Source organism: Xiphophorus couchianus, chromosome 1, assembly GCF_001444195.1.
Source record: "Xiphophorus couchianus chromosome 1, X_couchianus-1.0, whole genome shotgun sequence".
Lineage (NCBI taxonomy): Eukaryota > Metazoa > Chordata > Actinopteri > Cyprinodontiformes > Poeciliidae > Xiphophorus > Xiphophorus couchianus.
In genome coordinates, this window is record NC_040228.1 from 2,270,145 (window position 1) to 2,284,183 (window position 14,039).

At 37.1% G+C, this 14,039-nt stretch overlaps 1 protein-coding gene across 3 annotated transcripts in view; it reads left to right on the plus strand.

Annotated features, from left to right (window-relative positions):
- Positions 1–2,963, plus strand: part of LOC114143853 (MICOS complex subunit mic25a-like) — a 71,814-nt gene extending 68,851 nt beyond the window's left edge. For all 3 annotated transcript variants that reach the window (XM_028016213.1, XM_028016221.1, XM_028016229.1), the window contains one exon: positions 2,403–2,963. In XM_028016213.1, coding sequence (XP_027872014.1) covers positions 2,403–2,426 — 24 coding nt within the window. In that variant the 3' untranslated portion in view covers positions 2,427–2,963. The remainder of the gene's footprint in view (positions 1–2,402) is intronic.
- The last annotated feature ends 11,076 nt before the right edge of the window (positions 2,964–14,039 follow it).

A 14,039-nucleotide genomic window follows, 5' to 3' on the forward strand; every position in this document is an offset into this window, starting at 1 on the left:
CTAATTATGTAATTCATACAGATACTGCTGTATGAATGCAACAATTAACTTGTTTAATAAATATACAATTAAACAAATGTAAAAATAATTCAATTTAATCCAGTTGTGTTGAAACATTTAGAATCACTAAAGTATTTATTGAAATGTTTTCCGTTCTGCTGTATATTATGAAGCAGTTAGTCAAATGGATCCCAACATCTGATTGGCTGCTCAGCAACTCAACTGAAATCTAAGGCAGCAGGATTAGCCCCGCCCACCGACTTTGAACAAAGCTGAAAATGAATTCATGTTTCAACCAAAGGACTATGAAACCTAATGAACAAATTAAATACTTACATATTTTCATATATATTTAGTATATAATAGGCATTTTTTTCAAATTTCATTTTTATTAGTCATTTATTAGTATATGGATGTATTTGTTAAATGTACCTCCATTTTTAAATTTTGACATTTGTGCAGGTACTGTATGTGTTGATGAATTGTGCCACTTTTGGCCTTCAGAAAAAACCAAATCTATTTTGATCAAGTATCAGTTATTGGAATTTGACTTTGAGATTAAATAGAAGTGCAAATATTTTTGCTTTGAATATCAAAATAAGTAATAATAATAACTTGGCCTCTGATACCTTCATATTTAATCAGTGATTGTTTTTCACACCGGTTGAAAAAAAGTGTCTAATTCAAACAGCGAAACGTAAATTTGACTCTGAGCCCGGTCTTCCTGAATATGACTGTATCCACTCGGCGTATGTTTATGTTTTAATACGGGAGCAGCCGCCATAACGTGTGTTAAACCTGATAATATACCTGACAGAATATCATCTACGTGTGAAAAACACCGGAGGCAAAGTGAAAATCTGTAGCCTGTCTGCTTCATTATTCATTATTTTCTCTGCTGGAAATATTTTCTTTACTGAGATCTTCCACCATAACCATGAACCATCAGGTTAAACATTGTTTCTATTCAAAGCCTCCATCTAATTTATATGGATCTATAGATATAAAGAGACGTTCCCATTGACAGCCTGCCAGCCCCTAGAACCAGTCTGTTCCTCATATTTTCAAACTCTTTCCTTCTGAATAAATCTCTAAAAATACATCATCCAGCTCCAGTTCAATATTTTGATAGGCTGCTCCTAAAGTTTGTATGGTTGGATGTTTCCATGGTGCTACAGCTCCTGTCACACCTGCTACTTATCTAGGAAGCTTTTCTCAGAATCACTTTGCCATTTTTGAACAAAGTCATCGTTCGTTTCAGAGATCCTGGTCGTTTTGATGGAAAGAGTTGGATTATGTTGTCAAAGTGAACAAGTTGTAATAGTAGGTGTTACTTTTAGACTTTAAATGCATTACATTTTAAAGGCTCCATCACCAGCTGAAATGCACCACCTTGCAAAAGTCTTTTCCTCTTTACAGCCAGAGATATTATTGGTTTCTGTTGGGATTTTCTGATGTAGACCAACACTAGTTAGTACGTGATGTTAACTGTGGGCAGTTAAATCTGTGTTTTTCAACTTTTAAAAATTGTTAAAAAATATATAAAAAATCCGTTGCTCAACAAATACAATAAGGTTTGATTATGGTTGTTCATTTTCTTTTATGAGTTTGTCTGCAGACTCAGCTGGAATTAATTGGAGATATGTTTTAAAAAAAAACATATTTTTGATTTTGATTAATTTTCTCTGATTTTGTGTGGTTTTTTGGGGGGTTTTACTTGTGTATAGAAAGGTTAAGAATGGCCAAATTGTTATGAGAAGCTGTTTTTGTTCCTATGTTGGTTAATTTAACTTGACCTAAATAAGTCACTAAAAATATATATATATATATATACAGTATATATACAGTATGTATATGTGTGTGTGTGTGTGTGTGTGTGTGTGTGTGTGTGTGGGTGTGTGTGTGTGTGTGTCTGCAAATACCTTCTTTCAGCGTTGGTTTTCTTCTTCACCTCTCTACCATTGAGGTCCGCTTTGGGGATCTAATATGTTGACAGTTTTTTCTCCCACCTGAGCAGTTTAACTCTGCAGCTCATCTAGTGTTACCATGAAGCTAGAATGGGATTGTATTGTATTTGAGGATAAATGAATTAAAACTCTTATCTATCATATAAAACTCCATTAAAAAGGAGCAAATTGAAAACATGTAGGAAAGTCTGAGTACTTCTACTGTAAAACTTTCCTCTGAGTTGCGGTTTGAAGAGTCAGTGAGGATTCCTTCTCTCCATTACTGAGATAATCTCTACCTTTACTAAATCTGACCTTTCAGATGTGGTCAGTTAAAGGTGGAAAAGTGTGAATGGAAAAGTCACAGCCATCCCCCCTAAGAGATTCTTAAAGGTCAGATGGTTTTGTAGGGTTGCAACAATTCTAACTTTCTTTTTCCCCCATTTTCTCCCGTAGAACCTGCTGGTCAACCATGGATGAAGAGTGGGAGAAAGAAGAAGAAGAAAAGTTGTATTCCATGGAGACTTTTTCATTAGCCACTATGAGTAGCGTTCGCTTTGCTCCTGCTTGGACTAAGAAGAGAGATGATTTGCTTTTAGCATGCCTTGTCCATAAACTTTTATTATGCTATTTATCTACAGTATCATGTGTTTCAGCACTGCACTTCTCTGCTGCAGGGAAGCTTTAAAATGATGGTGTGTGTTTGCTTGGTGGTGCAGGGATACGTTCAGGGTCACTCCTCCATCTGCCAAAGCAAGGAGTCAGTTCACGTCCAAACCTCTGCTGCTTCTGAAGTCATGAAAGGAACAAGGAAAAAAAATCAGATGTGTTTGCTGAATGCAGTGTGTAGGAATCATGTCTTGAGCTTGATCTGAGAAAAGAGAGAATTTTTGCTTTCGAGTTTCATGGTTTTGTATTGTTCCAAAAACATGGGAGAACGCTCAGGTAATCCTGGAATCAACTTTAACGTGTCATATGTGTCTGAATAAACGAGCTTATTAAACCGTTCATATCATTTGACGACTGACATATTTTTCTTTCCAAACTACTAAACCAACGTGTTTGTCTTTTCTGACCATAAATTGTCAAAAATGTTTATGTATTTATATCCCACAAGTTTACCAAAAGTAAACTTAAGAAAAAGAAAACAAGTGTTAACAGAGGGCTGTGATGCCAACATTGTCTCAACTTGTGATGCCACATTATGTGATAACATTACAGTATATAACAACGTCATAAAATCAGGCTTCAAAATGTAAGACTACATTTTTAAAACAGTATTATGTAATAATCGAGCAAAATGTAATAAAACCCCGGGAAGCCCAAGCACTGGTGCCCCATGATGAACTGTGGTAATAGCTTTATTACATTTTGTGAAAATTTTTACAAAATGCAGAAGTTCACCATTTTTATATAATGATAATAAAAATAGAAATGATAATGTAGTAATGCAGCACATGATGTGATAAAATATCACAAACAGTTTTGTGTCCATCCTAGTCACCAAACTTCCTATATGCGTTTAAATGGAAACTTTGATCAATAAATAAAAAAAAACGTTTATTTGCCTCTTCAGACTCACAGCCAGAACCCTCGATACTAATCTACATGTCATTCAAAACGCGTTCAAGGATTTTATTACATTTTGCGTCAATATTACATAGTACGGTTTTTAATTATGATTTATTACATATTAAAACTCAATTTTATTACATTTTTACATATTGTGGCGTTGATAAAACCTGTATCTGTGAGGAGTAGGATGAACACCAGTGCAGTCTTGGCTGGACAGGAACCTCAGCAGCCAGGAAGAACAATTTATCACCGACTGCTGCCTGCAGGACTGATTTCATCCGTTGTCCTTTTGTTAAACCATCAGTGGAATGGTGTGTAATTTATTTACAAAGTCTATCATGTATTCCACCTTCTGACTTTCTTCCTCCTCCTTTTTTCCCATCTGGCCTCTTTTATGTGGGAACAGAAGGGGTTGAAGGATGTAACAGTTTTGAGTGTGGTGATGCACTAGAGGAGCAGAGGGTACTGATGAAACCCTGATGAAGTTCCTGCTGAAATATCAGCATTGTGCATGTCTGCAGTGTCCTGATTGCTTCAGCTCACACAGAGGAATTACTGAAAGTTATGCATAGAATCCAAGCTTTCTGCTTTGAATTCAGTTAGCTACTCTGTTAATTACAAATTATTTTAGTGCAAAATGAAAGCTGCCATTATTTCCTCCCAGTACATATATGTTTGAAAAGTTTTTGTTCCAATTTCAGAATAAGTCTCAAATCTATGAAATAAGTAGAATTGAGACTTTTATCAGTACATGTGATCCCGCCTACCTAAAATACAGAACTGCTACAGATTTGGCATATTTTACCATATTGGAATGTGACTTTTATGGTTTAATCATTCGAGTCAACATCCAGAAATCTCAGTAAATGCTGTGAATGACTTTGAAAATGTATAAAATATGCTATGTACCTCGGGAAATATATAAACATGCATTTATGTTGAAAGAAAACAGGTAGAATAACACAAATATTGTTAAATTTCTGAATAATTTCAACAGGAAATGCTCATTTTGAATTCATTTCGAAGCAGAAAAACTGTATTTATTAACTGGGAAGGATCATTATTTTTGAGGTAAGTGAAGCTTATTTGCTTTTGAAACAACCAAAAGTTTTTTAATACAACGTTTATTTCAGTTTGTGTGGTCATTATCAGGAAGTTCCAGCAAACAGCCACAGTTTGGCATAAACTACTGATAGCCCACAGAAGAAGCAGAACTGTTTTTGAAATCGCAGATTTTTTTTCACAATTTGCAATAAAACGCAAAACAATTTTATTTATAGGTGACTAAGTTTACTTTAAGTGTCCAACATAAACTGTACAAAAGTCTGGTTAGGAACTGTAAAACCATTATAGTGTTTCTGTTTACAGTAATCAGAAAATGATGTATTTACCAAGCATCAGTTTTCATTTCAGCATGAAGACGAGGAACAAGAGGAATCTGTCATCGAGGCAAATTACAGGTTAATTAAGCCGACCTGTAAGTAGAGAAAACAGAAGAAAACGTTGTTTGAAGTTTTGCCTGGCTGCCCTGAAGAACCTTTAACCTGGATGATTAAACTTGTTGCTGCTGTCGTTAATAAATCTAAAACTAGTTTTGTTTTAGTTACAGGATTGTATAAATGCAAAGCTTTGAATGCATGTGGGCTATTCATTATCATAAACCATTCTTTAGTATTTAGTTCTTTAGAACTGTGTTGCTCATGGTGGCAGCAGGTTGGAGAAAGTTAGATCTGATTTATCCTTTTTGTTTGTCGAGGCATTGTGTGTGTGTGTGTGTGTGTGTGTGTGTGTGTGTGTGTGTGTGTGTGTGTGTGTGTGTGCTTGGACAATAATTCTCTGGTTTTAGAAGCTGTGCAGCTGGAAGGTTTTTTTTTGCTCTTATTTTCTTAAGTTTTGAACAGTTGTTAGGATGTGTAACCATGGCAACAAGATGCTATTTTTTACAACTGGGAGCAACAGGTATTTGGATGAATGAGTTTCAACATTTAATTTCGTTTTGTGATCAAGTATTTTTTTAACTGAAATGAACTGAATATGAGGAAAGCTGAAGTTTTATCAGTTCAATTCAGTTTATTTATGTTGTGCCAAACTACAGAAAATGTCATCTCAGAGCGATTTCCAATTCATTCCATCAATTGTATAGTCACATTAAGATGTAATTACATACAGTGCATTGGAATGTAATGTTATTTTAAAAGTCACCTGAGTGTCATTGCTGACCATGTCCATTTATTTCAGTACCACAGTGTAGCCGTCTACTGAAGGCTGCTTCCTGCAGGATGAAGCACCATGACGAAAGAATGAAATCAACTCAAACTGATATATCAAGCATGAGCTTGTGTGTCCTCCAGATGTCACTCAAATGGACCAACTTTGGGATGTGACGCATCAGGAAGTTTTCATTGTGGATGTGCTGCTCCTGAAAAGTTTAGCAGCGACTACATGATGATGTCATTTTCCAGAATAATATCTGAGAGGAATGTCTCTGACATCCTGTGAAACCTTTGTCAGGAGCTATTAAAGAAATAGGGTTCAACATTACTACCAGGGTGTAACTTTATAAAATTGCCACTCAGTGACTATTAAACACAACTGGCCTGAGCACTAAACCCTGAGGTACCCCACAACTAACTGTGGTGTATCATGAAGATGGTTCATTAACGAGAACAAAATTAAATCTTTTGGATTAAATGACTCTTTGCATGTGATGTTACGCTCTTCAGAAAGCATCCCACTCCACCAGGATGGATGAAGTCAAAACAGCCTAACTCTGCAAAACTTGTCAAAAAACTGACACTGTGTCGCCTAATATCGCTTTTAATCTACCAAGCTACACTGTACACTGTGAAATTTATATAAAAACTATGTAAAATCACAACAGAAAAATATTGTGAACTCTCAAAGATTTTTTTCCAATTTATTTCCAAGGTGCCATGCAAACAGACAAGGATGCAAAGCAAACGTGTCACCTTATTGTAAACCTTTTGATGAGGAAAGAAGGTGGTGATGGATGGCAGCCGTCAATCATAAGAACCGGCAGCCCTCAATGTAAGATGATTAACTTTCATAAACTTCATAACTATGATTAGTAAGATGCAGTCAAACACTGTATTTGAGAGAAGGCACACATCTAATCATTAGTAACCATGGAGAAAATGTCCCACCATCATGTAGCCATTCATGCACAAATGCATCTATCTATCTATATATATATACAGTATATATATATATATATATATATATATATATATACAGTATATATTTGTATGCTTTTAGATCTGGTGTAAGGGGAAAATGAAGGTGGAGAAAGTCATGTGGTGTGAATTCAGACAAAATCTGTGATTTGTTCAAATCAACAAACATGGAAGGGAAAAGCTTTGGGTCGTTTTTAAGTTAACTATTTCCAGCTTTTGTAGATAGTCGTCTATGAGCCATAACTAGGCGTTCTACTTCCATAGACAAATGATCTTGACTTGAACAAGGAGAAATCACAGTAACATCGGCAAAAACAACTTTGGAAAACAACCGAAATTCGATACTGTGTTCGATACTCCCATCACTTCTGACATCTGTCATGGCGCCTCGACATTATGATGTAATTTCAAAGTGTCAATATAAGCCTCTGTATAAGGTTGTGAACAACAGGAAAAAGGACATTGTTACCCAGCAAGACTTCATGTATGAGCAATGATTAATTACCGAGAAATTTAAACCAGAGTTCAGTAAAAGTTGCTCCAATATGATTTAGTTTGCTAAAGATTCAATTTGTTTTTCTCACTCTGCACAAAATGAAACAGTAGTAATTACAATGTCTTTGTCCTTCAGGCTTACGTTTTTTTTTGTTTTGTTTTTTTTTCAACAAAATAAAGCTTGTTTTAGAGAAGAAGAGCAGTGATGAAGTGAAACTGGATGGACTGATTAACCGGAACCGTTTGAATGGAGAGGCTGCCACTGAGAGCAACAATGAGATACCCAGGTGTGCAATAATGCTCTTGATTGACTAAATGTAACAAGTTGGACTCACATTTTTTCCAGCTAAAGGTAGTTTTTCTTTGAATTGTAGCTTTAAATCCGTCCTGAGCTCGTGGCAATTGGCTTGGAGCGAAGAGTTGGCCCGCTACACACACGCGCGCACACGCACACCTTCATTTGGGCACTTGTGGCCAATCTTAATAAAAGAAACGACACGTTGGAGGGAGAGAGACAGAGAGTGGGGTGGAGGATGCGGTCACGCAGATGTTGCTACGGTAACAGCGGCGAGCTCGGGCTGGGAGCTGCAAGGCAGCAGGTTTGAAAGGAGAGGCGAGGAGGACGACGGCCGACGCATTCAAATGTGTCCTCGCGCTCTCCCTGTTGATCCCATGTCATACCCAATTACCGCCGCGGCTCGGAGGAGGAGGGAGCGCGTGGAGAATACAGAGGAGACCGGAGCATTCAGGTGTCGAGGCACACCTTTCATAAAGATATGGCAGTGTGTGTGTGGGGTGTGTGTGTGTTGAGGTTAACACCTACGCCTGTCATTACTTGTTTAACTAGGCGAAGGTTGTGCCAAATATCTCTCTATCTGCAGCTTGAAGGAAAATCTGTGTAAAGCTGGTGAAGGTTTCACAATCTGATGGAAATGTTTGGAGGAGAAGGTCTCTGGCTGGAACACACACACACACGCCCACCCCCGCCCACACACACACACAGCTCTGAATGCACACCTCTTTGTTGCTCTGTAGCTGTTAGTTTTGAGAGGCATGTTTGATTAAAACATTTCATTTTCTTTTAATGACAGGAGAAGAAAACAGGGCTGTTTTGTGATGTGACATTTTATGGTTTCACAGGTTGCTCGCTCCGTTATTTATTTAACCTTAGATAATGGGAAAAGGCCTGCAGCATTGTTGACCGAGGCCCAGGATGTTAATGCCTCTACTTACAGCTAAGCCATTTGGAATCATGTTCATTCAACCACGAAGTTTGTTTCCAAAAGAATCTGAGACTGGAGTCTCACAAAAGAGAGGAAAGAGATGTTTTTATTTACACTTCTTTAAAAATCGATAAAAATGACGTTTACCCTTCTCAATAATAAATGTGAAAATCTTTACTGGAGTTACAGTATCTATATTATTCTTGACTAACATCTTTGCATGTTGCCACTGCTGTTTCGATGGTTTGTATTTGGTGATGAGATCCAAGTCTTTGAGGTTCAAAGGCCTCCTCGCCAGCACCCTAATCTTTAGCTCCTACCACAGATTCTCTGTGATTATAGTCAGGATTCAAACTAGGCCTCGTCTTAACATTAATAACATTTCCAGAGAAAGCATTTTGGTAAAATTAAAAGATTACTTTTTCTTAATTTCCCACGATCTAAATCTGAACTAGCTACCTTGATGAGCTAGTTGGACACCTAGCCCCTTTCTTCTCCACCGGAGCAGCCAGCTGTCAGTGCTGCATAGAGTCTTTGAGACTCATTGCCCTGACTCTAAGCTTTTTGACTTGAACAGTGTTTACTGCAGAGCAGTTTGCTGTGCAAGTCGGTGCCTCACTGAGTTTGCGTTGTTAGTTGTAAAAATGTATCATTGGTGCAGACCTCCACTTTGAGTCCACTTCAAGTACGCACAAACCTCCAAGGTGATAAGTACGACCAACTGTGTTGGGGGAAACATGAAACTGCTACTGCGCATGTTAAACGTCAAAGTATTGCTAGCTAACCAAACAGTGAGTTAGTTGAGCTAGAAACCTTTCTTAGCTGGGCTAAAGCCTTTTCTCTGCCTACATCCCCAGAATGCAGCCTGGTTCTGGGTCAGAGATCAGTGAGATGATCAAAATTCAATCTGACTTATTTTCTTTTGACTTTGATCATGTGCCTATCTTGATAGATATTGTAAGTATTTTATTGCATAGCCCTGCTACACATAGTACCACTGCTACTAATGCCTAGTAGTCTTGGGGTCTACATATATAGGGGTCTTGTCTGCGGTATTCTGAGTGCTACTCTGGTTTGCTATGGTGAAGAAAGCTTTGGGCCAAAACGTGAACAGTGAGTTGGATGATGGCTGTGCTCAGGTTAGCAGGAAGCAGAGTTGCCGATTGTAGTCAGATGAGACATTTGGGTCATCTGAAATTTTTGAAGTTTTTCCAGACCGAGAGAGAATCTAGAACAGACGTTACCTGCTTGACAGAAGACAATGAATGGATAGTAGGAACTGTTATTCATTATCTTTATTTCTGCTGTGTTTCTCACCTTTTCACTGCAGTTTTCTGTAAAATAGTCATTTTTAAAAAATGTAGTCAGTTATTGGTTTATCAAGGTTTGGTACTCTTCTAGTCTCCTTACCTCACAGACTTATCTTAGTTCTTGGTTTTTGTCTTTATATTCATCTTGCATATAAAGCTAATTTGATTTCTAGCTAATATTTAGCACTTAGGGAAATGTTCATTTGCACAGAAATGTTACCATCTGCAATGATGTTTACTTAATGTCTACTCTCTGTTCGTACACTGCTAGTCTATAGATCCGAATTCTACAGATCCTTCTCTAAATTTACTATTTACTGTGATACTTTATTTTGACCTCTATTTTTGTATGCGTTCTTCTCTTTCTCTCTCTTTGCTTTAATTTTTTCCTAACCACAACAAAACCAAGTCAAATTCCTTGTGTGTAAAAATATTTAGCCAATATATTTGATTCTGATACTGAAATTTGATAAAACAATTTTCACTGTTCACCACTCTGTTTCCTATTGGTCTTTGGATACATTAACTTTGACAGCAGGATCTAATCAGACTCTGTTACCTGAAACCATATTGGGTACCAATCTGGAAAGCATCACAGCAGCATAAAACGGATTGCCGTGTCAAATCTGATTCTGTTTAGCGTAAAAACAGACTTCAAACTCCATGTACTGATGTAAAACTGAACTATTTACTAAAACAGTTTAACCAGCTCATTTGGGGATTTAAGAAACTGAATTTGTCACTTTTGATTTTGATACAGGATCACAAGTCTGATTTGTTTCTCTCGGGGTGTGTGCGTGTGTGTGTGTAGGCGTGTGTGTGTGTGTGCATACATCCATCCCCACACTCCAAAAATCCACGGGTTTACCCTCACTCAGACACTTGCCACAAGGGAAATCAATGAGAGTTTCTGCTACCTCTCCTCTACATCAGATTATCAGAAACATTGACATCTATTAGCCCAACACTTCATCTGTTCAGCACTTCTGTCTGAATCTGTGTCCATCCTTTCCAAAAGCTTTCCCAACTACATTGCTCCACCGATTAAAGACTTCCCTGTCTTTAATGCCACTAAAAATGGAGGAAAGGTGGCCGGGATGAGGGGAGCGGCAGGAATACAGTGGTCAGGAGAGAACGGTGTGCTTAACCCTGGCTGCTACACAGAGCCAGCAAAATGTTCAGCGAGAGGATGATTTAATCCCTCTGTAGTAGTCTGGATTAATCCTCTGATTTCTCACCGCTTTGCTCTTCTCTGCGAGCCTCGCTGTCAATTTCTCTCCCTCTCATCCCTTTCTTATCCTCTCTTTCTCTTGCTTTAATTCATCTGGTACAGAGTGGCTTAATGCTGTTAAATGTGGTGACTTCCCTTTATCTGTGCGTTGTCATTATTCTCTCTTAGGGACAAAGGATTCCTATAGTGAAGCTTCCTGGCAGAGCGACGGTTCAGACGTCAGTGTGCATTCACTGCATGCAGCTGAGGCTCATCGTCACACTTCATTGCTGTCAATTAGCCAGTTAACATGCGGGACGTTTGGAGATACGTAATGAATGTTCAAGTTTCCATCTTAAACATTATGAAGTCATTTTTGTTAGGTTCTTTAAAAAGCATTTATCAATATCAGAAGTAGTTTTTAATATGGACGACATGGCTCACCGCCCAGGGCGTTGGTCTCTCAGGGAACCATATAAGGACCCTGGAAAAAAATTATGTTAATTAGTCTCAAAATGTTTTTTGTTTTTTTTTAAATAGCTCTCTGTGACGTCCAGACAATGAGGATTGGAGATTGTAAGAAAATCTGTCCATCCAATGCAAATGGCAAATCCTGCTGAATTTGGTTTTGGATTCAAGATTCTTTTGGAGTGGCAAATATTATTTTTTTGTTGTTTTTTTTTTTTATCTTGAATAAAACTGTGATTTAGCTGTTAATGCCTGAATTTATTTACAAAAATTTAAAATATTAATATTTTATTATTTGTTTTGCTGCTAAGCATATTATAAATTTTGTAAAAATTGTTAATTTAAATATTGCACCGGCAAAACACAGATTAGGTGTTAAGTATCAAAATTAGGCATTAGATGTGTACAGTACTGCATATTTTGATATCGACAAAATACTAAGTAAATATCGAGCCAGTACCATCTATTCCGATACCAATTGTTATTTAAATGTCATCAAACTTTTGATCTTTAGTCGTTTTTTTTTAATTTTTTTATTATTTCGTTAGAACCTATGACAGCATTTACGCAAAGTATGTAGCTGTCTAAAAAATAATATATGATCATGTAAATAATATATTTACATGATAAACAGAAACCACATAAAAACAGAACAATTTTGTATGCATTGTTTTCTAGATAAACAGAGCAAATAAATAGCTTTTGAGAGCAAATCAAAGCAAAGTCTTTTTTTACAGTAGAGTTGAGAAACTGTGATCCAAAACTAACATTTTAAGAGGAAATCTGAAACTAAAATATCTGAAACTAAAATAATATTTTAGTTTCAGATTTCCTCTTAAAATGTTAGTTTTGGATCACAACTAACATTTTAAGAGGAAATCTGAAACTAAAATATCTGAAACTAAAATAATATTTTAGTTTCAGATTTCCTCTTAAAATGTTAGTTTTGGATCACAGTTTCTCAACTGTGGATCGCTAGTATCGATCCAATACTGATACACACTTGGTATCGATATTATCAATATTTTGGCTCGATCTTCCTGTTTCTATTGGACATAACTGAGTAAATTTCTGACCACTAGATGGCGACAAAGTGGATTCAATACCATTATTGCTTTGTGTAAAATACGCATGTACAGGAAGTAGTGGTACGCCACCTTGGCTATTTGGGTGGTTTGAGACTTATTCATGATAATCTACGAGTAACTTATCTATTTACTTATGAACAAAGAAACATTTTATTGCCTTTTTTGGCATCAGGAACACTTTGCAGTAAGACCAGTGTGAAGAAAATGTAACCAACAAAAAAATCAACTTGGACCAAAGTAAATAAACTAGTAATGTAAACATTGTATTGGCAGCTTAATATCCTGATTGTAGCATGATGGTTAATCCAAAAGCTTGAATGAATCTGAAAACATCTGGAAGAAGTTGGGGAATCTGTTGAGACAAAATGTCACAGTTTGGTTTGAACAAAAGTCATGTTTTACTTCCTACGTTGTACAACTTTTTTGACTCACTGGGATGCTGGTGAGGGACATCATTTCCTCAAGTCTGTCACAATCTGATCAGGGGCATCTGAGATGGTCTTTGTCACACGCAGGCAGACAGACGGACTGATGACTGGAGACTCACTGCCGGTGCAGCAGCCTTGTTAAATTTTAACTAACTGACTCCAGCTCACCTGGTGTCAGACTATTTGCCCTCACAGTCACTGTCACGTTGCCGACTATACATGAAATTCACCTTGTTAGGCAATTCAGATTTGCTGTGTCCTTATTATTCCGACCTAGATTTTTCAGGAATAAAAAAAAAAAAAAGTCAACAGGAGAAAAGTCACATTATCAAACAAGCTTGTTAAATCTGAACCAGTTGCGAATGTCTGGGTTGCGGTGCATTCCCACTGGAGCCACGTGCTCCAGCGCAGAACACCAGCAGATTGCCCCACATGCATTTAGATCACTTTTAGGTTCACAGAACGGTGACAAGTTGGGTTTTTTCCAAAAATTATACAACTGTTGAATGTGTTCTTATCATTTCTTGCCTGTGAAGCTTTAAACCAGTCAACTTTTTATTGGTTTCTTAATTTACAGCAGCAAGAAAAACACTGCAAACAAAATCATAATGGCACATTTGAAAACATTTAGTTTTCACACGAGGTTCTTAATTTGTAATTGCTTTACATAATTTTTACATTCAGGAAGAAAAACATTTAAAATAGATTTTGTTGCTGTTCCTAGAAAAAGCGCTGTAACAAAACGACTTGTAAAGATTTAGACACTAAAGTTTATTTAAAACAATTCAGCAAGAAATGATTATAATTACAACATTCTGGGGCTTTTTACTGGTTTTATGTCTTTCACTCTTAAATAACAAAAGGCAAAGATGCTGCATTTATGTAGGAGTTTTCAACACTTGGGTTGCATAAGCAAGATTTATGCTTTCAGAAGACACCTGAATGCATCATCATACATTTTCTTTTCCTTTTTTTTAACCCCTCCAGGGGGTCTTTTTTGTGGGCTCTAGTGTCCCTTAAATGATAGTAGGCTGACAGAAAACGGGGAAGGAGAGGGGGGAAGACATGCGGCAAATATCGTCGGGTCCGGGAGTCGAACCCG